At 53.0% G+C, this 27036-nt stretch overlaps 1 protein-coding gene across 3 annotated transcripts; it reads left to right on the forward strand.

The window, feature by feature from the left end:
• The first annotated feature begins 255 nt into the window (after positions 1-255).
• GRAMD1A (GRAM domain containing 1A) lies at positions 256-25693 on the forward strand. 3 transcript variants are annotated; one of them, XM_080909068.1, is made up of 20 exons: positions 256-392; positions 1054-1342; positions 12131-12347; positions 12435-12455; positions 13119-13203; positions 13346-13449; positions 13536-13631; positions 14736-14816; positions 16022-16134; positions 16349-16499; positions 16917-17118; positions 17686-17829; positions 19712-19830; positions 19914-20056; positions 21270-21373; positions 21471-21644; positions 21725-21812; positions 22932-23039; positions 23121-23241; positions 25240-25693. In XM_080909068.1, the coding sequence occupies exons 2-20, from the start codon at positions 1083-1085 to the stop codon at positions 25330-25332; spliced, it is 2424 nt and encodes an 807-aa protein (XP_080765194.1). In that variant the 5' UTR covers positions 256-392; positions 1054-1082; the 3' UTR covers positions 25333-25693. The 3 variants fall into 3 exon arrangements, 2 of the variants coding, with proteins under 2 accessions (XP_080765194.1, XP_080765195.1); XM_080909069.1 differs by lacking the exons at positions 256-392; positions 1054-1342 and adding an exon at positions 5086-5204; XR_013974852.1 differs by lacking the exons at positions 21471-21644; positions 21725-21812; positions 22932-23039; positions 23121-23241; positions 25240-25693 and having other exon boundaries at positions 19914-20127; positions 21270-21286.
• The last annotated feature ends 1343 nt before the right edge of the window (positions 25694-27036 follow it).

Consider the following 27036-nt stretch of genomic DNA (forward strand, 5'->3'; position numbering starts at 1 on the left):
GGATAGAGGTGTGCTCGTGAGCGAGAAGAGGTGGGGAAGGGCATCAGGGTGGTCTCTCAACTTGGAGAAACAGTTGAAGCTAAACACTGCAGGCCAACACAAGCAACAGACCACCAGAGGCCTGAACAAGCAAGGTAAAGGAGAAAGGGGAAAGGAAGGAGGAAGCCTTCCCATGGTGCCCTCGGTAGTAGGAACACTTTCCCCTCCCCCGCTCTATACTTTCTTCCAGGAACAACTGGCCCCAGGGTAACAGGACGCCACTCAGACTAGCTGTTCCGGCCTGAAGGTCATGAGTCTCTGGCCCAGCCCAACTCAGGGAGAAAAGGAAGGGCCAGGCATTCTCTTAGACTAGAAGTCTGAACCCCCGTGAGACAGAAGGAAGAATTCACAAGGTAGGGGAACGCTGGGAAGGTCCTAGCCGGGCCTGACAGTCAGGGTCTTTAAACTAAAGTCACCCTTTTCTTGTCTCCAGTGAGCTGGGGTGCAGACGGGTTTGCTGTCTTCTCCTGTGAGGAGCCACGGGCTCTGGGCTGGCATTGCCAAACCCAAGTGTCAGTAACAGTAGGGGCCTGCTTCCTCCCAACAGTGCAAGACACCTTTCCTTTGTTTGTTTCAGTTGAGGCATGGAGAAAAACAAGGAAGGGACTTCCTAAGTCTGCCTTTCTCTGTCCCAGCTTGGCTATCTATGTTGGAAGCTCAGTGAGGCCTGGCTTTTTTCCTGGCCCTTCTGTGTACAGGGAGCATGGTGTCTGGGCCTTAGAGTACAGCCACAGTGAACGCTCAGGGAAGACACCCATCCTGGGGACACGGACAGCTGTTTGCCAAGCTGTTTGTGAGCTCTGAGCTGGGCTCTGTGCGGCTGGACGCTCAGCACTGGCTGTTTGTTCTGGAATATTCTATCTCTATAGGGCCTTTAGAGAGAAATGGAAGCTCAGAGTCATAAGGGCACAATGTCAGCAAGAGGCGGGAGTCTCCCTCAGATCTGCCAGGCCGCCCACCCCAAATTGTGCTTGGACAGGGCTCTCTGATTTACGTCTCCTTTCTCTCCCTTAGGGGCCACACTGCTGTCCAAATTCCTCCTCATGGCTGACCTTCTTCCTCTGCTGCCCTGGGCACCCCAGGGGGCCCAGAGTGGTAACCGGGACTCATCTGGATCTCCAGCTGAGCTACAGACACAGGCTGACAGTGTCCAGGACCTCTCCCCTAAATCCTGGAGGCTCTTGGGGGTGCCTACTATTCACATAACTCCATCCAGTGATGGGGAGTCACCTCCAGGCACCCCAAATACACCACGATGTCAGAGTTCGAAGACTCCGGACCTGGAGTATCTGTCTCAGGACAGGTCAGACTTGGGAATGGGAAGGGAGGTCTCAGCTCAAGTATGGGCTCCTTTTGGTTGATATGCTGAAGCTTAATTAGAGTCCAGCCTGAGCCCATAGAGACCCGATTTGAAGCCATTATATAATTATATATACATTATGTTTCTTTTCCATGTAACCAAATACTAGACAAGAAGGCATTAACGAAAAAATTGGTTTGGGCTCATGATTTAAGGGTACCATCCATCATGGTAAGGAAGGTTCAGTGCTAGGAGAGTCCTGCAGCTCTGGCAGCAGGAGCAGGCAGCTGCAAGCTCACATCTCTGACGACCATGAAGCAGAGAGATGGGAATACCAGCCTATGCTTTTTCTCTTCCCCCCACCCCTCTTGTATTCGGTCTGGGACCCCAGCTCAGGAGTATGCTATACACATTCAAGGCTGCTCTCCCCCTTCCCCGTCCCATCCCCCTTTCTTGTTCCCTCCCCCTCCCCTCCTCCTCCCCCAGAAATGTACTCTCAGACACACTCAAAGTTGTGTCCCATTAGGCTCTACATGTATCAGTCCAATGAAGTCAGCAAAATGAACCGGCACAAGCCGCAAAGAAGGTATGGAATATGCATCTGGACCAGTGACTGTGGGTCCAACTGCATGCTGCCAGCAAGAAGACTCACAATACAGACTGTTGGTTAGGCAGGACTAGGAAGCAAAGGTGGCAGGCAGATTGTTAACAGAATTTGGTTTCCAAGTGGAAACAGGCTGACATGAAAAACAGCCTGGGGTGATGCTCAGAGGTTAAGAGCAAGTATTTCTCTTGCAGAGAGAAACAGAGTTAGGTTCCCAGCACTCACATCAGGCATTTCCAAGACACTTGTAACTCCAGTTCCAGGGCATCAGATGCCTTCTTTTGGATTCCATCACATGCAACATATTCTCTCTCTGTGTCCCTCTCTCTCTCTCTCTCTCTCTCTCTCAGACACACACACACTAATCAAAAACATCAAAACATCTTTTTTAAGAATTGATTTTAAAAAGTTGAAAATTATACCAAGGACAAGGCAAAGTGAGTACAAGCGTGGTTTCCGGCCTCTCCAGTGGCAAGACGTATTTCTAAGTGTGCTGTCAGCCACACCACAACAGCTGTTTCCTGCTGTGGCTCACAGGTGGGTGTAAAACATCCAAACAAAACTTCTCCGAAGAAAAACCCGCTTCTAGCCCAGGGAGACGGAAACCAAGAGCTTCAAGGGCAGAGCATCAGCAAAGGAAAGAACAGGACAGATGGACCTTAAATAGAAACAAACTGTGTGCTGGGGTTTCTCCCCAACTGTGGATGCTGAATAAGAACAAATGTTCAGGAAGCAGAGCTCTGCCTGAACTAAAAAAAAAAAAGTCTCAGAAACAAGGATGATGGAGTGGGAGGGAAAGACAGAGTACAGCAAGCTACAACGGGGACTGGTTTGTCTCCCAAAGATAACGAATAAGAGGCTGGCTCGTTGATGCCTGTGCTGTAGGGATCCACACAGACTTCAGGGCAATAGGCACCCCGCCTGCCCAGGCAGAGGAAAGAGAAGTAGGCACTTGGGTCTTTGGTGGTAAATGTTAGAGTTGATCTGTTTTTAAAGCTGTGTTTTAAAAATGTGTGTGCATGTGGGTGTCTACAGAGGGCACTGGTTTCCCCCAGAGCGGGAGTTAATGCACACTGGGAACCGAACTCAGACCTGCTGCAAAAGCAGACCATGTTCTTAACCAGCCAGCCAGCTCTTCAGCCCCGTTTGCCTTTGAGACAGGCTCTTGCTTTATTGTCTAGGCTGACCTCAAACTCATGGTCCTCCTGCTTCAGCCTCCAGAGGGCTGGAATGACAGGGGTGTACCACCACATGGGACTTAACAGCTAGTCTGTCCTTCCTCTCCCTCCTTCCCTCCCTCCCTCCTTCCTTCTTTCCAGTCTGTTTCCTGCTTTACCTTAGCAAGTCCAGACTCTCTATGTTGACCAAGCGGGACTAAAACTCACAGCAATCCTCCTGCCTCTGCCTTCCAAACCCCTCTAAGGCCTGTCACACCATGTCAGTTTAACAGTTTAATTTATCTTTAAAAAATTCTGCTAAAATGACCAACCACGAAAAGAAATCCATTTGATATGCAAATTTGAGCACAATGGCCTCTCACTCAAACACTTCAGTGACTTCCCTTTAAAGAAATTAATGAGACTTTTTATGCATACTTAACTGCATCTGATGTTGGGGACACACATGGCCACTACACAGTTTTCTATTTAAAAATGTAAAAACTTCTGGGGTTGGTGGTTCCTGCCTGCAATCCCAGCATTTAGGAGGCTGAGGCAGGAGGTTCATAAGTTCGAGCCCTGCCTCAGCTACATACTGAAGTTTGAGGCCAGCCGGGGCTACATACTGAAATCCTGGCCTTCCCTCCAGCCCACCTCCACCCCCTCACCACCGAAGCAAATGTCTTTCTAAGAATAAACAAGCCACTGAAGTATGAAATAGTAACGGACACAGAAAGATGGAAGGCAGCCATGCAAGAAGAGCGGGCTTCCTCCTGCAGAAGGGGTAACAGTGCAAGGGTCCTGAGGCCGGAGGCAGGTGGGTTGAGCAGAGGATAGGCCGATACCTGGAATAGGCAACCAGGAGACTAACTGAGGAGGAGGCCAAGAAGTCAGACAGGGGAAAGGGGCTCAGTCAGGAGGGCTCTGGACACCAAGGTGAGCGCTTTATTACAAGGAATGAGGTGGAACCAGGGTAGGGCTCTCTGGCTGTTAAGTGATAAGCGTGGGGTTGGAAGACAACCAGACAAGGTGGGACTGGGTCTACTGTATCTGGACAAGAGGCTGAAGGCTAGAGAGGGGTGGAGAGAAGTCCCTGGACTGGGTCTCAAAGGTAGAGGTTCACACTGAGTTCTCCAGCGAGGACGACAGCCATGCCTGGCTGGCAGAGATGGGTGCAGGGCTGGCTGGCACAGGAACTCCGTCCTATACTGCAATGTAAGATCATTTCCCGTCTTGAGGCTCTGCAGGCTTCCCAGTATCAAAAGCGCTGATGAGCCCTGCCCCTGCGCTGTTCTGGGGGAAACCCCTGTCGTCTGGGGGACTTGAAGCTCACACAGCACAGCCAGGAGCCGGGCGGGCTGGAGTCTGACTCGCTCTACACAACTAGGCTGGGGAAGTCTCCACACACGCGGGAAAGTGAACGCTTCTAAGGCAGGAAGTGATGCTCAGAGGCAGGGTGGGGAGATCAGGAAGAGGCTTTCCACCCTTCAGCTGTAGTTCCCCCCCCCCCCACACACACACCCCCAGACTTCCGCCCCAGGCCAGTTCTTCCCAGCATCAGCCTGACACCCACCTCCACCCCACTTCTCAGGGACTCTTCTAGGTCCTAGGGGGTGTTTAGACTTGTCTTGTTTGTTGGCTTGTTTGTTTTGAAGGCAAATTCTCAGTCTGCATTCCAGTCTGGCCTAGACTTCACAATGTAGAAGAGCTCGCCTCGAACTCACAGCAATCCTCCTGCCTCCGCCTCTGGGATATGAGGCGTGCGACATCACGCCCCGCCCAAGCTTATCATTTTAAATAAACATTTCCTTCGGTCCATCGCTCGGGCCAAGTCTCCCAGCCGGACTCTTTCCCCAGCCATCTAGGCCTAGGCCCGCGCTCGCGTCCTGGTCCCCCTCCCGGCGGGGGCGGCGCCGTGACGCGCGGGGCGGGAGCAGGAAGGGGGTGTCGCTGACGCCGAGGCGGCCTCCGGCGGCTCCGGCCTTTTGTGCGGGTGGCAGGGTCCGGTGGAGGCGGCGGCCGAGGCAGGCGAGGCCCCGGAGGCCCATCTCATCGCAGCCGGCCGGATCCTGCCCTGCAGCCGGGGCGCCGCATTCATGTTCGAGTAAGCACCGGGCCTCCGGGGTGGGGAGCGGGGGACGGCGGCGCGATCTGGCCTGGGCAGGGGGCCGCAGTGGGGTTCCCGAGCTGGTGCGTGTAGGAGCGACTCCGATGGGGAACAGGAAGGGGTACACGTGTCTCCGGTGTGTGGGGGATTGCAGTCCGGCAGCGGGACCCGAGCTTGGGGCGTCACTGCCGGCCTGGGACTCGTAAGGCAGCGGGGAGCTCCCCTAGGCCTGGATCGTCCCCCTAGAGGAGCCCTGACCCGGCACCCAGATGAAAGGACCGCGAGCAGCCCCCCCACCCCCCGCAGTACTGGGCAGGCCCTGCAGCTCCTCGGGTCGGTGGTCCCCGTTTGTCGTGGGGGCTGGCGAGAAGGAGCCTGAGATCTCAGAGGGGTGGGGGTCGTGTGTGTTCTGACTTGAACCCCCCCACACACACAGACACTCCTGTCTTGTCCCCTGTGCCTGCGGGTTTCTGTTTGTGATTGTGTCCTGGAAGTGCCTGGGCTCTGGTGTGTGTGTGTGTGTGTGTGTGTGTGTGTGTGTGTGTGTGTGTGTGTGTGTGTAACAGCTGGGATCCTTTAGGGCAATGTGTGTGTGTGTGTTTGTGTGTTACCTATCCATCATCTGTGTGATAGCTACCAACCACGTCGAGTGCATCTGGGGCTTTTGGACCCACTGTGGTTGTGTGTGAGCTATGTCTCATTTCTTTGTAGCACCATGTGCAGATCATACATTCTGAGCTTGTGCCCCATGGTGACTTTGGAGTGTCTTGAGGCAGGTTTGGGGCACCAAGTGTACAGCATCCTGCTGTAGTCTCGTGTCTGGCTGTGCCTGTAATTTACCGTGAATTACCTCTGTGAGTTACCACCGTGATGGCTCTCCTTGGGATCTTAGTATGTGTGCGTGTGGTTAGGGCTGGGCTGCTGTGGGCCTGTCATCCACATATGAAAGTCTTGGTTCAATGAGCGAGTAGAATTGCATGTGTCTACCTGTGACATTGTTTTGCCGCTGAGCCCCGTGGATGGCTCATTTACCTCTGGTTCCATCTGTGGGAAAGTTCCAGTGTATCCAAATGTGGCATTGTTGCATGCCTTGGGTGTGTGGGAGACTGTATAGGACTCCCAGACCCTTTGTGGCTTTGTCTGTTGAAAGAGACAGAGACCCCTTGTGGCTTTCTCGGCTGAGGACCCTCCCTCCTGGGATGTTGGGTGTAACCTTAACTGCTTTGTGCAGTCTGCCCCATCCTCATCAATATCTGGTCCAGCATTGTTCCCAGGTCCCCCTTTACTATGGGAATGTCAGGGTTCTCTGTCACCGTGATAACTGGCTTTTGCTTTGTTTTCTCTGCCTGGGGACAGTCAGGATGTGCAGGTTGATATGATGACTTACCTTCCCATTGGAATGCATGTCTGGGTCACTGGGTCCCGTGACTAGGCGATGTCTGAATAGTTTTGTTGTGGTCTTTGCTGTTGTTTTGGTCTTTAGTGTCTCTGAAAAAAACTTTCCCACAGTTGTATATGTGAAGCTAGTTTGTGTTGGACTTACTGTGTTTCTCTGAATTTGGAATTAATTCTGGGATTCTGTGTGACTATAGCATAATTGTGACGTCTGTCTCGCGTGTGCACGAGTGTGTGTGTGTGTGTGTGTGTGTGTAAAACTTTCCTGGCATTTGTGTATGAATTTGGCATACTCACAATGCTGTGGTTGTTCATGCTTGTGACACCTCTGTGAAAGGCAGACAGACAGATGGGAGGGACTTGGTTCAACTTCAGGCAAGTTTGCCTGAGACCCTCTGAGTCCCCAGCCGGGCGTTTCCTTTCTCACACACCTGTGTGTGCTCTTGCCCCTCTATGCTGAGGCCGAACCTGAGGCCCAGAAAGCAGAGAGCATCTTCGAAGTAAAAACACCATTCTCTTCCGAGTCTCCGCCCTATAATGAGTCTCCGCCCTATAACGGTCCTCCTCTCGCCACTCTGACCCCTCCCTTCACTCCGCCCGGACTGGCTGGCTGGCTTGGGCCACCCTAGGGCTCTGCTACTCGCCTTTGAGAACTTCCTCTTTATCTCATCCAAGAGCAAGGGGGATGCGCTTGGCTTGTCTGTGCCTCCAGCCTACCCTCAAGTGGACCTGGGGTTTTCAGGATCAGCCCAGAGGTGAGAAAAGAACACAGGGACTCCCCATGGTCATCTTCATGTGAGGTGACCCAGGGTCTTCAGGTCTGTGTCTGGAGCCCGTGTATCTTCAGTTCTGCTGGCTCATAGCTATCTCAGACCTGCCAGCCTCCTTCCTGGCCCCGAACTTGATGTCCTGAGAGAGTTCAGCACTGTCTCCCCCACACTTTGCCAGCTCTGTTCTTTGTCCCCAGCCCTTGGCCTCCGAAAGCCTTGCTAAGCCCTTTGCAGTCAGTGTGGCTCACTGAAGAAACCCTCTCTGCCCCCAACTGTTCTGTCAATGTGTATTCCCTGTTAAGTTGAGGTTTCCGATGTGAGTGGGGGTGGGGATTTACATTTGTTTTGTTTCTCTTTTGTTTTGTGGCAGTCTGGGGTGGTGATGGAATCCGGGGCTTTGTACAGGCAAGGCATGCCCTCCAGCTTCTGATTGGTAGATTCTTCTGACTCACATGCCCAGCTCCTCGCTGGTGATATCTAGAGAGTCTACTGAGCCGTGCCCCCAGACCCTCACCACTGGGTTACCCTATAGCTTACACACTCCCAACTCTGGAGTCCTTAAGTCAGAATCTTGCTTAAGTCAGAATCTTGCTACGCAACCTATGCTGGTCTCAAACTCTGTGATCCTCCTGCCTCAGCCCTGGAATACTGCATTAACAGAGGGGCCTCACCACCTCTGGCTAGAATCTGTGTTTCAGACAGGTTCCTGATGCTGTTGTTCTTAGTGTTCTTGGGGGGCGGGGAGGGGAGTCTGTGCTGAGCTTTACAGCACAGGCAACTGTGAAGGCCATTTTAATTTCTTTTTTCATTTTTTTGTTTGTTTGTTTGTTGTGGGGATCTGGTTCCCTGATTAGTCAGCCAGATAGTTGGGACCTGCTGCTTAGAGCGCCCCACTGTTTTCTGTGTATGTTTAGACAGCGGTAGAAAGGCCTAGGGTACCAGCTGAGGTCCCTCCAGGGTCAGCATAGCGTCCCTTTGTCTTCCCTATGGTTTCTTCTCCATGTAACCCAAGGAGGTAAAACCAGGTGAAAAAGCAGCTAGGGAAGGTGTAGATGCCGCCCCGTGGCTCGGAGACCGCAAGCCTTTTAGGTCCTCTGAGTCCAAGTGTGCTTGAATCCAGGCTTTGGGAGAAAGAAGCAAACCTGAGTACTTTGCTTGGGCCATGGGGGTGCCTACTCATGGGCACCTGCTAGGCGAAGGAGAGTAAGATAGAGAGCCAGCCAGGGGTACCATGTGTCACTGGCAGACACTCTGAGGGCAGAGCATGTGAGGGGGCTAGGCAGAGGGGCTGTTTGATTTCAAATAGTGCACAAAGAGATGTCTCTCGAGCATGGTGGGGGTTGGGGGGAGTTCCACCTACATCCAGTGGGGGAAGGGCACGTGGACAGAGGGAAAAAGGAAGGCTGCAGCCGAAGAAGAGGGAGTTCCCATGACGAGGGCCAGGGAAGGGTCAAGGGCTTTCCTGGGGTAAGGAGAGTGGGAAAGTCTGGTGATCAGGAAGTCTCTGACCTGCTCAGGGTGGGAAGAGGCTTTCTCAGGCTGTGAGTCGGGACAGATTGAATGCAGACACCAGATGATGGTGACCATGGCACCGGGTTGGCCCAGGGGGAGCCATAGTGGTCCAGGCTACTGTTATGTCATTTTTTTAGTCACATAATTTATAAAATGAGTTTACTTTATACAAATCATGTGAATGTCTCTCTCAAACCCCATCAGGGCAGGGCTGCGGTACAGCGAGAACTAAGACCACCCTCAGGTGTGTCCCCCGAAATCCATAGAGCTGTCATCAACATTGGGGTGACTGCTGCGCCAGCAGCATATGGGAACAAGGCAGAGGGGTGCACTTGAGTCTTGAAGTGTTCGTAAAATATTTGCAAGGGCTAGGCATGGTCATACAGCTTGTAGGTGACTCTTGAGTGGCTTCTTGGTATGATTCCAAAAGTAACAACCAGCCAGGCATGACGGCACAGGCCTGTAGTGCCAGCTACCATACCGAAGGCTGAGGCAGGACAACCAAAAGTGAAATCCTAGTCTAGACTACTGAGTTCAAAGCCAATCTGTACAGTTTATTGAGAGACCCTGCCTCAAAGTAAAAAGTAAAAGGGGGTCTGGGGTGTGCCTCAGTGGTGGAGCCCCTGCCTAGAATCCCCCAGTAAGGGGCTGGGGGCGTGGCTCAGTGGTAGAGCCCCTGCCTAGAATCCACCAATGAGGGGCTGGGGGCGTGGCTCAGTGGTGGAGCCCCAGCCTAGAATCCCCCAGTGAGGGGCTGGGAATACGGCTCGGTGGTAAAATGTCCACTAAGCATATACCAGGTTCTAGGTTCAATTTCCAGCTCAACAAAAAGAAAAAAGAGATGCAGGGCAATAAAGAGCAAGGGCAGTGTGGACCGGGAAACCTGCATGAAATAAAGATCATACAGGAAAGACATACTTGAAGGAACTTCCTGGGGGAGTGGAGGAGATGGCTGAATGGGTAAAAGCGCTTCACTAAACCCAAACGCCCATGTTGTATTCCCGGGATCCACACGGTAGAGAGGGCCGATTCCTGAAAAAGTCCCCGAAAGAGGAGACGCCACGTGTACTCCAAAATAGATCTGTGTCCCTGGAGTTAGAATCCTTCCCAGAAACCGTTCCTCAACTGTGCCTCGCTCTTTTGGTACCTCCTGCTTGTAGCCTCAGTTTCCACTGAAAAGCCAGACTGTCTTGGGACTAAGCACACAGTGTTTTTGAGCAGCAATAAAAATCAATCACTCAGCGCTTGACAGAAGAATCCTGATAAGGAATCAACAACCGATGTCCCTTTACAGTCCCCGCCGCTCACCCCCACAAGCCCTTATTGCCGCTGGTGTTTGCACAGTTACCAGAATGTTCTGTTTACTTAACGTCCCGACTCTGGCAGGATGTTAACTCGCCAGAACCAAGCCATACTTCAGGTTTCTGTTAGTGCTGGTCACAGCCAGATCAGGGCTGTTCGTTCTGTCCCACGGTGTTTATTAAGCGTTGTGTGCCCTGTCTCTCGAGTTTAGGTGCTAAGGACACAGGCAGCAATCTAGACTTTCTCCAGTTCACAGTTTAGGGCAAGCAATAAAGAAACTGTATATAAACAAACGAGCAGAGATAATGTGTGTGAGTCAGGAGGGAGGGAGGAGGAGGGCGGGACCTCTTTGAAGCCTAGGGACCTTGGAGGAGGAGGGCTGAGGGTGAATGAGGTGGAGTCCGTCCCACTGAAGCTGTGGGTAGACTTTTCAGATGGAGGGAACCACAGATGCAGGGTGTGGCCTTGGGGAGTTTAAGGAAAGGGGGGGTGAGTTGGAGGTGGGGGGGAATGGGGGCTGGAATGGTCTGAACAGAAGAAGGACCTGAGGCCAGGGAAGTGATGGGAAGTAATGGGACCTGATCACATCGAAATCAGACTTGATTTTCACCTGGAGAGAGACAGCCTGGGCTCAGAGAGCTGACTCTGCTAGCTGGTCACCAGCTTCCAGGGCTGCAATGGAGGAGAGACTGAGGCAGAGCCAGCAGTAGAGAAGAAGAAAATTTGTGTGCCATCTGTGTGGAAAGGAATGGAGTCTGGGATGAGGTGGTGCAGTGATGGAAAAATGGAAGTCGGTTTGAGAGGTGGTGTTGATGGGGGTTGCAGACAGATTAGAGATGAGGAAAGAAAATACATTAAGGAAGGTGCTTTGGGGGGAGGGCTGGAGACATGGCCCAGCTGTTAAGAGCACTGACTGTTCTTACAGAGGTCCTGAGTTCAAGTCCCAGCAACCACATGGTGGCTCACAACCATCTGTAATGGGATCTGATGCCCTCTTCTGGTGTGTCTGAGGACAGCTCAGTGTGTTTATATACATAAAATAAATAAACAATTTTTTAAGGTACTTTGGGCTGGAGACATGGCTCCTGGTGGTTAAGATCCTATACTGCTCTTGGAAAGAACCTGAGTTCAATTCCCTGCACCCATATGGTGGCTCACAGCTACCTATAACTCCAGCTCCAGGAGCTATGGCGTTCTCTTTTGGTCTACACCGGCACTGCACACCCGTAGTGTACATAAACAGCACAGGCACAAACACACTCACATATACACAAACAAATAGAAATAACACTTTAAACAAGAGAGGTGCTTAGGTTTCCATTTGGAGTGTCACAGGTCAGTCAAGGTTTGCTTTACGAATAAATTAGTAAGAATATGTTTAAAAAGGTCAGGTGTGGGGCACGGGTAAAAGCATTGGCCATACAATCCTGATGACCTTAGTTAGATCCCCCTGATGGACGGAAAGAACTGATTTCCAGAAGTTGTCCTCTGACCCCTCCCCCCACGTGTGGTCATAAAACAGCAAGTGTCAACGAGGGCTCGCTGTGTTAGAGAGAATTAACAGTTTGATTTCTCTAATCCCACATAGTGATGATTTACGTGGGTCATCATTCCCTGGGCTAGAATGAGGTAGCAGAAGCACAGGGATGTTCAGGCCCGCTCTAGGGTTAGAGAGACAAGAAGGAGGTGAACAGGTGGATGGATGGATGGATGGACAGACAGATGGACGGACAGATGGATGGAAGGATGGATGGATGGATGGATGGATGGATGGATAAACTAATAGGCAGCTGGGTGGCTAGGTTAGTGGATGCATGAATGGGCAGGTAGATAGTTGGATAGATGAATGGGTGGGCAGATGGAGCCACTAGATGATACACGCCCCTTCAACAATCAGGTTTATCCCTGTTCCCCTAACCCTCTCCTGTTCCTCTCGCTCCCTAGCACCACACCCCACTCTGGCCGGAGCTCTCCAAGCAGCTCCCCGTCTCTCCGGAAGCGGCTTCAGCTCTTGCCCCCAAGCCGGCCCCCTTCGGGTCCCGAGCCAGAACCAGGCACCATGGTGGAGAAGGGGTCTGACAGCTCCTCAGAGAAGAGCGGAGTGTCCGGGACACTTAGCACCCAGAGCCTGGGCAGCCGCAACTTCATCCGCAACAGTAAGGTGGGTGTGAGCGCATCTCGGGCCGGGAGAGGGCGGCAAGGGCAGAGAACACAAGGGCGCCTCCTGACTCACTTCTTTCTCTTGCAGAAGATGCAGAGCTGGTACAGTGTGAGTATCTACCTGCACGTGGGGCTTGATAAAGGTATGGGGGCGGGGCTGTCTGCCCGCTGGGAGCTCCAGACCAGAGCGAGCAGTTAAAGAGTGGGCGATAGGTAAAGAACCACGCAGCAGATGCTTCTGTTTAACACACAGGACGGGATGCTGCTATTTATGGTTTCTGTGGCTTTGGGTGTGAGCCTTCCTCTCCCCCCTTGAGAAACATTAGCCTAATCTTGCGAGGTTGAAGGGAAGAGTGGGTAAGATTTAGTGATGCTGGCGGTGGTACCTTGCCTGACTCTTATATGAAATCAGTAAACAGGGAGATGGCTCAGAACAGGACTGGCTGCTTTCACAAAGGACTCAGGTTTGATTCCCACTACCCGTGTGGCCATTCACAAATGCGTGTAGCTCCAGTTCTGGGGGACCAGATGCCCTGTTCTGGCCTCCACCTGCCCTGAGCATTCTCACTACACACACCCATACACATGTAAGAAAAACACTCATACACCTAAGTAAGTTTTTAAACGTCACTAAATGGCAGGTATTCTTTCGGTGATATGTGTGTTATGAGCAAAGAGGCCTCAAGGGCCAAGAAGACTGAGAAGGATCGGAACCTTTGGGCGGGGGGGACAAATAGGGGTTTGGATGCCAATGTCCCAAACCTTTCCACAGATGCTGTGTCCCACATACAAACAACGTAACGAGGACTTCCGGAAACTGTTTAGCAAACTTCCTGAAGCCGAGCGCCTCATTGTAGGTGAGTCTCCGTGCCCCCAGCCTCAGTTTCTGACCTGGACAGGAGCCTCTGTCCTCTGTCCTGCCTCCCTGCGGGCCTGTAGGCTGCAGGGCCAGACCACGTGACTCACAGGTCTGCCGGTCTCTCCCTCCGCCACTCTCAGATTACTCCTGCGCCCTGCAGCGGGAGATCCTCCTCCAGGGCCGCCTCTACCTCTCCGAGAACTGGATCTGTTTCTACAGCAACATCTTCCGCTGGGAGACCACAGTGAGTCGAGCCGCAGGTGGATGCAGAGGGGGCTCGGGACCGGCAGGGCTTCTGGTTCGTTCTCACTGCCCTGTACTGTCTTTAAGATTTCCATCCAGCTGAAGGAAGTGACCTGTCTGAAGAAGGAGAAGACAGCTAAGCTCATCCCCAATGCTATTCAAATCTGTACGGAGAGTGAGAAGGTGGGTGGTGGACCAAAAGGGGGTAGGGGAGCACCGGGATCACAGCAGAAACACCCCTCCCCCAACTTACCTAGACATGCCCATCAGAGCAGAGCCCCATTTGTGTTGAACTTGGACCCACAGTGGTCCAGCTTCACTCAGTTTGGCGGGGTCCCCTACAGTTTTCTCCTGTGCAATGGCCCTCACATAGTTGTCCTGCAATGCAATGATCCTAACATTTCCCATGAACCCAGCAGTTTGGATCCCAAAGCTAGGATAGGAACCCAGGGTTTATATGTCTTCCAGAAAAACAACCCATCACCGAGCCACCTCCCTAGATCTTGTTCTGTTTGCTCTTTGTTTGGGGGCAGGGTGTCTTACACAACTCTGTCTGTCCTGGAACCCACTATGTGGTTCAGGGTGGCTTTGGACTCACAGAGATCTGCCTGCCCCTGCTGCCTGAGTGCTGGGGTTCAAGGCTTGCTTGTTTGTTTTAAATACTGATTTCTTTGTATTTTACATGTTTATTCTGTATATGGGTACCACATGCCTGCAGTACCCGTGAAGGCCAAAAGAGGGCATCAGATCTCCTAGAACTGGAGTTAAAGCTGGTTGAAAGCTCTCTGAAGTGGGTGCTGGGAACCCAAGCTGGATCCTCTGCAAGATCAGCAGACAGTCTTAACCACTGAGCCGTCGCACCAGCCCCTAGACTTTGTTTGTTTTTGAGACAGGGTCTGACCACATAGCCCAGGCTGACCTCAAATTCCAAATCTTGGCTCCACTGCCCTAGTACTGGGTCAGCAAGAAGCACACCTGGCATTTTCCTCAATTGTTGTCTCCTGTCTGCTTTGAGAGACAGCTGTGTCACTCTGGGGTCCCAACAGGAAAGAGGAAGGACCAGGGAATGAATGACCAGACCACAGACTTCCCTTTGTGTTCTGTCAGCCCAGAGCTGGAAGACTGACAGCAAAGAGGGCTAGGAAAGGCACTGAGCACCGCTTCTGCCTCAGGCATGGGGAAGGTTCTCTCTCCCACCACTTCCAGGAGGCTCCTCCCATGATGGTGACCACCGGGCGTGCCCGCCCCAGCCTGCCTCTCTGGATCCTCACGTCTCTCTCTTTACAGCATTTCTTCACTTCCTTCGGGGCCCGAGACCGCTGCTTCCTCCTCATCTTCCGTCTCTGGCAGAATGCGCTGCTCGAAAAGGTGGGTGTGAAGGATGCTCAGGAGGGTGGGGTTAACTAGGGAGGACCCGGAATTCATAGCAAACTCCCGGCTCTTCTCTGTGGGCGCCAGGCCCTTCTGCATTTGTGGCTTCTCCAGAGGTCTTGCCAGGGATCGCGCTGAAGCCGAGTCCCTGATAAATGGGGAAGGGATTGGTACCAACTGGTCCCCAGTGCTGGAGGAAGCCTCCATGTGAGGGAATACTTAGTAGGGGTGACGGGGTGTAGGGTGATTATAAACCTATCCGCAGTCAGCCCTGCTGACACCCCTGAGACACCCTTTCCCGTTCCTGCTTGGCTGTGTGCCTCGACCTCTCTGGGGCACTCATCCCTCAGGGCAGCTCCAAAGTGGCCATCCTTATAAGTAAAACTATCAGAGGCCTCCCTCCTCTCAGGAGGCTGATGAGGCAGCATCCCCAAAGAGGACAAAGCCAGAGGAAGGTCCTCTGGTTCCACCCCCATCACCAAAGCAGTTGTGTGTGGCAAAGGGGACCATCTGGACTTCAGGGCTCCCAGGACTGGGTGGGGGTTGGGTTAATGATGTTGCGGTATTGAAAGCTGAGTGGATTAAGCGTTGCTGGGGCTCTGACCTCAGCACTGTCACCTCCCAGCAAGGTGACCTTGGATGGACGACTCGGCACATCTAGCCTTGAAGTCCTGATAGTGTTACACTGCTATCTACTTTGAGGTCACACTTATACAGCGCCTACAGGAACGTCAGCAGCGGCCACTGCCCTGGCTGTTATCACTGGCTGTTATTTCACTGACTCTGGGGCCCAGCCAATCAGTGGCGGTGGGACGCCCAGGGCTGCTGAGGAGATATAGAGGAGGATAGAGACCAGACAGCATAGGAGACAAGAGCTTGGGCTCCTCTGGAATCTGGCTGGCCTTGAATCCCTGTGGGTCACTTGTGTGACCTTGAGCACATGACTTCTCCTAACACAGAGGTTCCGGGTCCTTCTCAGTAAAAATGGGAATCTTCCCTAGCACTGTGGGGCTCTAAGGTGTGACTGGTAGGGCCCAGGGCCTAGACTCTGCAGAAAGATGCTGGTTAGTGATGGATGCCAACTAGGTGGCCGTGGGTACTCTGGAGTGGATAACCCATGCTGCCCTCTCATGGAAGATAGAGGAACTGCAGGAACCAAGGCAATAGAAACAATAGGCCAATGTCCTATCCCTTATGCCTAGACACTGAGTCCTCGAGAGCTTTGGCACCTGGTCCATCAGTGCTACGGCTCCGAGCTGGGCCTCACCAGTGAAGACGAAGACTATGTCTGCCCCTTGCAACTGAATGGTCTTGGGTGAGTTGGAGGAGGAAGGCGGCTCAGAGGGGTGTCAGGAATTTCTGAGGGAACTTTCCTGGGTCCCCCGGATCTGCTGTCCAGAGAGGGATTGTTTGTTGGCAGACATGAGGTTCCTGTGCACCTCCCAATGGGGTCGGGAGAGAACCCAGTGGGGGTAGCATGTGGAGGCTGGAGGCTCCCGCCATTGCCCACTTCCTCCTTTCCCTTGCAGGAGTCCCAAAGAGGTGGGAGACGTGATTGCCCTCAGTGACATCAGCCCCTCGGGGGTGGCTGACCGCAGCCAGGAGCCAAGCCCTGTGGGTTCAAGGCGTGGCCGGGTCACTCCAAACCTCTCTCGAGCCAGCAGTGATGCAGACCATGTGGTGAGTTAGGGGGTGCTTATGGGAAGAGATGGGAACGTTGGGAATGGAGGGGGGTAGAGAAGATTGGGGGAGGGGCAATACAGAGGGATGAGAGAGGGAGACAGACAGATGAGGAAAATAGAGGTAAATCGGGCCAGTATAGCAGAATAGGAGAGAAAGGGGAAGACAGAGGGGAGCAAGATAGATAGATAGAAGACTGGTATAGGCCACAAGCATCTGCATAAGCCCCCATCACTGGGTGGTCCTGAGGCCTCTCTGTCAGTCTAGCCAAGAGCCCCCACGTACAGACACCATGTCTCCAGGGTTGGTCATCCTGGCCAGGACCTATACTTTAGTCTGTCAAACTCTTGTGGCCAGAGTGGACCGGTGGGAACCCTTGGGCTGGGGTTGAGGTGTGGATGGAACCCTTCTCTGCAGGCCGAGGAGGACAAAGAAGATCAGACAGACAGTCAGCTGGATACCTCCTCCGGCCAGACAGTGACCCCAGTAGCAGAACCTCTGAGTACTGAGCCGGCCCCGACAGACGGGCCCACCTCCTCCTTGGGTCCCTTGGATCTACTGTCCAGAGAAGAACTGTTGACAGACACGAGTAACTCATCCTCATCCACCGGGGAGGAAGGTGAGGCAGGTGGTCCCCACTCATTCACTTTGGTTATACCCAAGTGAGGACTAGTGAGAACGAGGCATTGGTACACAGGGCACGTGGCCAGGATGTCAGTCAAGCACATTCCCGGAACCCTGCATTAATGGCTGTGTGGCCAGAAAATTGGCTACACTCATTTTCCCTACAGCAGTTTTCAGGGAGACATTACTCTTGTGAACCCAGAGACAGAGCCCCAGGTCTGGCTTCCCAGCAGTGTACAAGCACAGTGACTGCCGCTAAAAAAAAATCCCAGATGTGAATCTGATTGGTCTGACGTGACAAACGATTCCAGTTGACGGGGGCAGGGATCTGTGTGCCAATGGACACCGTTGCGGTGGCTTTTATTGGTTGGGCTGGAGTGTGTGTCCACCTTCAGCCAATCCTATGGTCTAGGAAAAGTTGAGTGTTGTTTCGGGTTCTCAGTGTATCTTGTTCAGGGAGATGGGTTTGCCCTTCCACCCCGGAGGCCTGGGAGAGAGGTGGAGCAGTTGACCCAGAGGAACCCGGAGACATGGACACAACAAGGACATTTTTGTCTCCCAGGTGACCTGGCCGAACTGCTGCCTGACCTCTCCGGCCGGCTCCTCATCAACTCCGTCTTCCACGTGGGTGCTGAGCGTCTGCAGCAGATGCTCTTCACGGACTCTGCATTCTTGCAAGGTTTCCTACAGCAGCGCAAGTTCACAGGTCAGGGGGCAAAGGAAGCAGAGGAGCGTGCGTCTGGCACGGGCAGGAGCCGGCTTCATGCCGCCTCTGGCTAGCAGGGGCCTCCGAGAGGGTTCTCAACGTCTCCGTGCCTGACTCGTCCGCACACTGTGTGCGCTTTGTAGTGCTCGAGTTGGAGCGGGAGGTGAATGCGCTGCTACCTGAAAAGGACCCCCAGCAGCAGCCGTACCAAGATTTAACCGAAGCCCACTAGTGCCTGCTCTCCCAGACTCCTAGAGTACGGGGCAGCCATGGGATGTCCGGGCAGAAAGCACAAGATGGGTTTTAAGCAGATATTATTTTCTGGGTAGAGCAGACACAATCCTCGGGATACTGGAAGGCAGTCTGGAACTGGCCTGGGAAGATGGCTCACTCCCTCACGTACTTCCCGTGCAAGCATGAGGACCCCGGTTTGATAACCAGAACCCACACAAAACGTGGGGGGTGGGACCGGCAAGGTCCAGTGGGTAACGGTGTTTACCCCAAACCCACGTGTTAGAAGGAGAGAGGGAACTACCGCATGTTTTCTTCTACCACACATGTGCCTGGTACACATGTCTACCCCTTAAATAAGTGAATGTAGTAAAAATGTTTTAAGAGGGCTAGAGAGATGGCTCAGAGGTTCAGTGTAGGTACGGCTTGGCAGAGGACCCAAGTTCTGTTCCTAGCACCCTACTGGCCTGCTCACAACTGCCTCTGACTCCAGCTCCAGGAGGATCCAACACCTTAAGCTTCCACAGGCACTAAACTCGCATAGACATAAACACAGATGCACGTATGACAGAGACATACACTTATACACACAGACACTCACATGACATAAACACACAAACACAGAGACACACACAGACTCACAGAGACACACACAAAAACTTACACATGACACAGACACAAAGGCACACACACAGACACTGAGACACACACAACACAGACACAGACATACACACAGAACACACAAGCAGAGATACACGCAGACACAACACACACACAGGACACAGACATATACACATAATACACAAAGAGACCCAACACACACAGATACATGACACAGGACCACACACAGACATGACACACAAATACATAAACACAACATGCACACCCATACACATACCACACAGACAGACACACACAAACAGTAAGAATAAAATAGATCTAAAAATTCTTTAAAATCTGGGCATTGTGGCCCATGCTTCTGAGCGCATAGGCCTGGCCATCTGACCTGTCCCAGTTGGTTAGAGTCAGGCCCGTGACAGACTCCGTCTCAGGGAAACAAAGTGTACGGCACCTGAAGAGAAACGAGGCTCACCGCTGGTTCTCTGGTTTCTACACACACATGTGCAACTGCACTCATGAATTCACATAGACATATTCACGGGCACATACATAAAGACCTGCCTCCCATCTTCCCCAAAACAGTGGATGTAACATTAAGGAACGCAAGGCCTGGGACTCCACTAGGAACCTGAAGGATGTTGCAATGGGGCCCCAGCAGGAGATGTAGGGAGTCCTGGGTTCAGTGTAGCGCCTGGTATGTGTGAAGGTTCAGGGGACCTCCAGGAAAAAGGTGTCACAAAGGTTAGAGTCCCTTCATTTCATGTTTGGGAGAAACCAAGCATGTTACAGAAAGGAAACAGAGGCTGCGGGTGAGGAGGCCCCAGAAGGCGTCAGAGGCTCGCCGTCTGCCATTACCGCTGTAGTGGTTTTTAGCTTCCAGATGTAATTGGTTTTAGCTTCCACTTCAAACGAAAAGCAGGCCGGGCAGCATAGTGGAGACGCGGTGTCGGTGCAGTTGGGGACAAGTCCCCAGAGAATCAAAACCCTCCAGAAAGGAGAGCCCGCTCTTCATTCTCCTCCTCCCTCCCAGATGTGACCTTGAGCCCTTGGAGCAGTGACAGCAAGTGCCACCAACGCAGAGTCCTGACCTACACCATCCCCATTAGCAACCAGCTAGGCCCCAAGAGCGCCTCTGTGGTGGAGACACAGGTAGGCCTGTGGAGGTGACTGGTGGGTGGGCTGGCCCCATGGAGCGGCCCTGACCTCCCTGCTGCTCCTTCTGTCCCCTGCAGACGCTGTTCCGACGTGGCCCACAGGCGGGCGGGTGCGTGGTGGACTCTGAGGTGCTCACCCAGGGCATCCCGTACCAGGACTACTTCTACACTGCCCACCGATACTGTATCCTGGGTCTGGCCCGGAACAAGGCCCGGCTTCGGTGATCCCGAGTGTGCCCTATCTCTACCTCACCTCAGTGGTCAGGGCTGCCTCCACCCAGCATTGGAAGAGGTCATTGTGAATAGAATAGTTGATGTGCCCCGCTGTTCATTGAACATCTGAGCACGCGTTGAACATAGATATTCTAGGTCTCAGGGACAAAAATTCCCCTGTGAGGGACCTTAAACTTCACTGGGGAAATTCCAGTGAATCAAGCAATTGCAGAATATTCTTCAGTTCACCACCTCACCTGGCTTTGGAGAAATTCACTGGAGGCTGGAGTGAGCGGGCAGGAGGTTGTACTATGATGACCAAGGGTGGGCCTTCTGAGAAAGAAATATTTCATAATAGCCAGAGGAAAGGGCTTCCATTCAGAGTGGCTAGTACAAAGCCCCTGAAGTGGGAGCATGGGAGTAGCTGGAGTTGAGAAGCAGGAACATGGGAGTAGCTGGAATAGAGAAGCAGGAGCATGGGAGTAGCTGGAATAGAGAAGCAGGAACATGGGAGTAGCTGGAGTAGAGAAGCAGGAGCATGGGAGTAGCTGGAGTAGAGAAGCAGGAGCATGGGAGTAACTGGAGTAGAGAAGCAGGAGCATGGGAGTAGCTGGAGTCGAGAAGCAGGAGTGAGGTGCATCCAAGGAATCAGTCTGAGCCCCGAGGATCCTGAATGAATTCCACAGACAGGCTTCTTCTGGCTACAAATGGGGGTGGGATGGGAGACCAAGAAGAATTCCCCCCCCCCCTTCTGTCTAGGTTTAGAAGAAAAGGCTAGGACCAGTTGGGAGCACCACAAAGGACGATAGGTGGATTCTGGTTAGGTTTCGTAGAGAGCAGGGCCTATAATCTCCGCTCTGAGGAGGCTGGGACCAGGGGATCCCAGGTTGGAGGCTACCATGAGTTCAAATTTGCAAGACCCTGTTACCGGATAGGAAAGGGGCTTGTGTAGAATCCACTAGGATGAGGGGGGGGGGGGTCCATCCATAGAATGCTTGCTCAGCAGGTAGGAGTTTCAATCCCTAGTGTAGCCCAAAAGCAAAGACCCCCTAATAATAGTAGGTAGACCCCCTAAAGCGTGATTTAAATGTAAATGTGGATGGAGGAAGCTGAAGAGTTAGGACCTAGGTTTGAGTGACAAAGACCCTTCTCTGAATTAGGGTTGGGGCCGCAGATTCCCCCTACAAACCTGACCTAGGTCCTCTCCTGTCCCTATCCTAGTGTATCCTCAGAGATCCGCTACCGCAAGCAGCCGTGGAGCCTCGTGAAGTCTCTCATTGAGAAGAACTCTTGGAGTGGCATCGAAGATTACTTCCACCACCTAGGTGGGGGACTGAAGGCTGGTGGTGCAGGGTGGGTGTGGGGCGACCGTGGCCCAGCAGGGTGCAGATACAGCCACACGAGCCACTTCTTGTCCCTCAGATCGAGAACTCGCCAAGGCAGAGAAGCTGTCCCTAGAGGAAGGAGGGAAAGACGCTCGCGGACTACTGTCCGGCCTGCGGAGGAGGAAGCGGCCCCTGAGCTGGAGGGGGCACCGAGATGGGCCTCAGCACCCAGACCCAGACCCCTGCACCCAGACCAGCATGCACACCTCAGGTGCGTTATCTCGAGATAGGCAGCTGGAGGCAATGGTCCCTGGGGTGCTCCTGGCTCACCCCAAGTTGCTTGTTTTACAGGTTCCCTCAGCTCTCGCTTCTCGGAACCATCCGTGGATCAGGGCCCCGGGGCAGGCCTCCCCAGCGCCCTGGTTCTCATCAGCATTGTGTGAGTCAGGAGACTGGCGTGGGTTAGCAACCTGACTGTGTGATGTGGGTCACGTGCTTGGCCTCTCTGGGCCTTCGCTTTTGTTAGGATGTGGATTCAACCCAGAGCAAAGAATTGCCTGAAGTGGCGTTTGGGATATGCCCAGCAGAGTTCCCACATGCCGGTCAGTTTGTCTTAGAGAAGTCTTTCTTGCTGGGATAACAGCTAACTTGGGGCCCAAAGGAGATCAGAGGGAAGAAATTTCTGGAAGAAGAGACAAAGTATGTGAAGTTAGCCACTCAAAAGAAGTCATGTTGTGGATACATTGTTTTTCTGCAACCAATCCTGAGCCATGAAGCTGGAGACACAGCCATGACCAAGAGTCCCATGGGAATGGTGTGGAGAAGTTGGAGACTTGTTGCCAGACCAGAGCGAGGGGGCTGAGCTGGTATGGGAGGTCATGGCAGCCAAAGATGAGAAGACAACACAGATTCAGGGGAGCCTAGGCCAGCTTAGCTGAAACCTCCATGGGGCCTGGGCAGGAACATTCGGGAGGCCAGCGAGTATGGGAGGGGCAGGATACTAAGAGAAAGCAAGTAAGGACACTCCCTCCCCCCAGCTTAGGGCTAATCCAGGCCACGCGCTCAGCCTCTTGAGGCCTCAGTTTCCCAAGATCACCGGGGAGGAGCCCTGTGGTCTTCAGGTTCAGAGATAGGCGCCTGGGTGGAGGAGGGCTGGGTACCAGCCCTGCCCTGAGCAGTTCTCACACGCCTGTCTTCCCCTCACTGCCTCCGCAGGATCTGTGTGAGGTAGGGCATCCTCTCTCTGCTCATCCCCCTGCAGCATTCTCTCCCTGTTCAATGTCCCTGGCTTTTCCAGGGAGGATGGCTTAGTGTGGCCAGCAAGCATGTAGGCATGACGGAGGTCAGAGCGTGAACCCCATCTTTTCTGCTTATGGGCTGGGTGACTCTAGGCATACCTGCCACCCTCTCTGAGCCCCTTTCCTCTGAAAAGGGTGGGTAATCACGGCACCCTTTAAGGTACGGTTACGCCAGTGTCGTGGGGATGGGTGCAGAGCTTCAAGCCTGACCAGAAGGGGCATTGTGACCTCAGGAGCCTGATCTTGGACTCTGTCCCCAGCCTTGTGGTTCTCATTGCCCTCAACGCCCTCCTCTTCTACCGTCTCTGGTCTCTGGAGAGAACGGCCCATACCTTCGAGTCCTGGCACAGCCTGGCACTGGCCAAGGGGTAAGTGGGGAGAGCCTGGGGCAGGGCTCAAGCACCTTGACTTGGCCGGGGACCGTTCACTCAGATCCTTTATCTCCACAGCAAGTTCCCCCAGACAGCCACGGAGTGGGCCGAGATCTTGGCTCTGCAGAAGCACTTTCACAGCGTGGAGGTGCACAAGTGGAGGCAGATCCTTCGTGCATCCGTGGACCTCCTGGATGAGGTACGCGGCGGGCATGGGGGGCTGTGGGGCCTTGGGTCAAGATGCCTCCCTAGCAAGGGGTTCGGTTTTCTCTGTCATAAAATGAGGAATCCGGTCCTGGTACTCATCTCTTAGTTTGCTAGGGAGGTCCGTGGGACAGAAAGAACAAGACTCGTATCCTGGAAAAGCATCCTTCAGGTATGGCTGGATCCAGCCACATAGCTATAGTAAGAACCCTTCCCCCCTTCTGTTCTGCTCGTAGCAGGTTGGTTTGAGGGGATGTGCAGAGGATAGTTCTTTCTGTCATTAGCTGCTGGCGTCACGTGTCCATTCTTTTCCAAGCTGAGTAGCCAGGGCATACTAGGCTTGGTTCCCTTCCTGCCAACTTGGGCTTGGGTTGGCTGATAGGAGAGTGAGTCTCCCAAAGGCATTTGGTTCTCATCTCTAAAAAGGGGTGTATGAGGTCACCCTGTATCGTTCAGGGGACACTCAATGTCAGACTGCCATGTGACCTTATGTAAGTGACTGTCATTTGGGCCGAGGCTATATCTTCCGAATAGCAGAGAGCAACGGCATCCTTCATGCGCTGAGAATGCACTGACACTTGGAGTAATGCCAAGCACACTGTAAACAATGTTCTCGCTGTTGGTGAGCCTCGCCCAGGGTTATAGTAGGTGCTGACACTGCCACCACATAGTGCTTCTTTAGACCCCCAGAGGACTGCAGCCAGCAGCGGAGGAAGACGGAGGAAAATGTATGGCACTGGGGTTGGGTGCCTATGACATGGAGGAGAATGAGGGAAGACTCCAGCTTTGTCTGGTCCCTGAGGGCATCTGGACTGAACTGAAGGAATTTATGGAAATTCTGTTCAGTGGGTCTGGGGGCGTGGCTCAGTGGTAGAGCCCCTGCCTAGAATCCCCCAGTGAGGGGCTGGGGGCGTGGCTCAGTGGTAAAGCCCCTGCCTAGAATCCCCCAGTGAAGGGTTGGGGGCGTGGCCCTTAGCATGGCCATTAATTAGAGCAAGAGCCCTTAGCATAGAAGGGCTGTCCTGCCTCTAGCCAGAAGGCACCAGTCCTCCAGCCAGCCTTGCAGCAGTAAGCCCTGCGGATTAATTACTTTCTCTGGGACCAATGTATGTGGCAGACACAAAGGTGAACTGGTTGATTTTTTTTCACCCTCCCTGTGGCAACACTTAGCGGCAATTGAGGAAAGGCTTACTTTGGCTCCTGGCTTATAGATGTAGTCTATCATGGTCACTGGGAAGGCTCTGTCCAGAAGCAGAAATGACACAAAGACCAGAGGAAAGGCCAGGCTATGATCAACAAGACCCATCCTTAGTTTCCTGGGTCCACTGGCTGGACTCTTCCTGTAAGTCCTACAACCACCCCAGACCAGTTGAGGATGAAGTGTTCAAGGAAACAGAGCAGAGGGGTGGGACACAACATGTCACAGTCACACCCGGAAGGGAGGAAATGTTTATTAGGCTCCCTGTGTGCTGACCATCCTGGGGCCATGTTCTGGCAGCATGAGAACAGCACACCAGGAAGTGGAGCTCTGATTCTCCCCTAGTAACCAGTAGTCAGGGAGACCCCGCTTCCCGAAGGAGCATCAGCCTTGCGCTATAGTGCCATCTGGTGGGGACCTTTCGACACACCAGCCTGTGGGTTCAAATTTAAGTTGTAACATCTTGTCCCCTTTGGTTTCAAGGCTAGGTACTTAGTCAAGGTCCCCTGGTGTACTTACTGTGGATCCGGCTCCAACATCCCTCAGATCTCTGACGTAATCCTATGAGCCTGGAATAGTAATCAGGTGATTATATTAATCACCTGTACTTCAGGCAAGGCACCAGGCCCATAGCCATGATGGGATTTACCCTTACGCTGTTAGTAATGGCAAAGGCCGGATTTGAACCCGGACCGCCTGAGTCCCACCTTGAGACGTTACCAAGTCGTGAGACAGCATGACCATGCAGAATGGCAGAGAGTGTGCTCACCCTACCTCCCCCACCTCTTCCGGCAGATGAAGTTCTCCTTGGAGAAGCTACATCAAGGAATTACTGTCCCGGACCCTCCTCTGGACACTCAGCCGCAGCCTGATGACAGTTTTCCCTGAGGACCCCTGATTGAAAAGCCACACCCCCTAAGCCGACAGAAGGACACACAGAACCCCCGGCAGCCACTGCTGGCACGGTGTGAAAGCCGCCGGGAGGTTCCTGCCTGCCCTTCACAGTGGCCCCGCCAAGAGCCACACAGACCTGGGGACCATAGAACCAAGATGCACTTTAGATCTGTGTGTGCCACGGCCTGCTCAGCCAGGGAGCTGGCCTGGTCTTTGGCAGGCTCCCCCCCTCCCACTAACTTATTCTGCCCAGCTGGGGTTGTGGGGGGCACCTTTTGGGGTGCACGAGACCCTCTGGGTTTAATGTATTATATTTATTCGGGAATAACAACCCCAATAAAGGGTTGGAAATGGCTATAGCTGTGCCTATGGGGTCTTGGGAGCAGATGGGGGCTTCCCACTCACCTTGCCATCATGATCCAGGTCTTGGAGTCCTGTTTCTGTCACTGAGGCCGGCTCTGCCTTCTCCAAGCCCAAAGGAGCTGCCTCGGTGGCCTGCGTACCTAGCAGCTCCTTAGCGGAAGCAATGACCATGGGCAGTCACACTGAGAACCGCCATCAAAGAGACTTGAAGCGTCGTCGATACATGTGGCCTTTGGCTACTGGGGATTGAATCTAAGGCCCTCACAATTCTTAGGCAAACACTTCCACTCAGTACCACTCACACTGGGCTTTTCACGTTTTGTTTCACTTCTCAATTTAAGATTTGGTCCTTATTTATTTCAAATGAGGTTCTGCTACAAGGGTCCAACTGACCTGGAACTCACTCTGTTGACTAGACAGGCCTTGATCTCACAGGGATTGCCTGTCTCTACCTCCCCAGGGTATGGCCTGCCATTATTCAGATTTAAAAATTAGATCTCTAATTTCCTTTCTGTTGTAAGATAAGGCTCTCACTAACTTGCTTGCTGGCCTTAAACTCACCCAGTAAAGCCCTAGCAGGGTCTTGACCTTGCTCCAGTTTCACCTCAGCCCCCTGAGGAGCTGGGATGTCAGGCCTGTACCACCAGGCTCAGCATTTATGTGGCTCCTAACAAGGCTTGGCGCAGAGTAAGTCAAAACTATTTACCTCAGAAGAATTGGAAGGAAAAATGAAACTTATGTAGGAAACATCAAATGGGGGATCAAGCTATACAATTCATTCTGGGACAATTTTTTTGATGGGGGGGTTCAAGACAGGTTCTCTGTGTAGTCCTGGCTGTCCTAGAACTCGCTCAGAGAACCGTCCGCCTCTACCTCCCTAGTGCTGGGATTAAAGTTGTGTGCCACCAAGCCAGGCTCTGACAAAATCTCAACACCCTCGAGGCCACTGTTGAGGCTAGGCCTTTCTCCCTCCACCTGATAGCTCCAGATTTAAATATTTGTTTTAGATCTATTCTTTGTTTTTTGTGTGTATGAATGTTTTGCCCAAGTGTGTGTATGTGTACCATGTTCTCAGAACTGGATCCCCTAGAACTGAAGTTTTTCTGCGTGGTTGAGAACCACCATGTGAGTGTCGGGAACCGAACCTGTGTCCTCTGCAAGAGCAGCAAATGCTCTTAGCCACCCAACCACATTTCTAGCCCCAGATCTTCAGATTTATACATAAGATGCTGTCCCTCCCAGGACCAGCCGCCTTCCCCGCAACCATCTATTAACTGGTAGAGCCCTGCCCTGTCCTCCAAACCCTGGGCTGAGAAAGAAGTCTGTCGGGCTAGA

This window comes from Micromys minutus, assembly GCF_963924665.1.
Source record: "Micromys minutus genome assembly, chromosome: 32".
Classification (NCBI taxonomy): domain Eukaryota; kingdom Metazoa; phylum Chordata; class Mammalia; order Rodentia; family Muridae; genus Micromys; species Micromys minutus.

Coding starts and splice junctions, on each gene's coding strand:
- GRAMD1A (XM_080909068.1), top strand. CDS start 1,083: ATGGCTGACCTTCTTCCTCTGCTGCCCTGGGCACCCCAGGGGGCCCAG. Junction 16,135..16,348: donor TTGCAACTGAATGGTCTTGG/GTGAGTTGGAGG, acceptor TTTCCCTTGCAG/GAGTCCCAAAGAGGTGGGAG. Junction 23,040..23,120: donor AGCCTGGCACTGGCCAAGGG/GTAAGTGGGGAG, acceptor TTATCTCCACAG/CAAGTTCCCCCAGACAGCCA.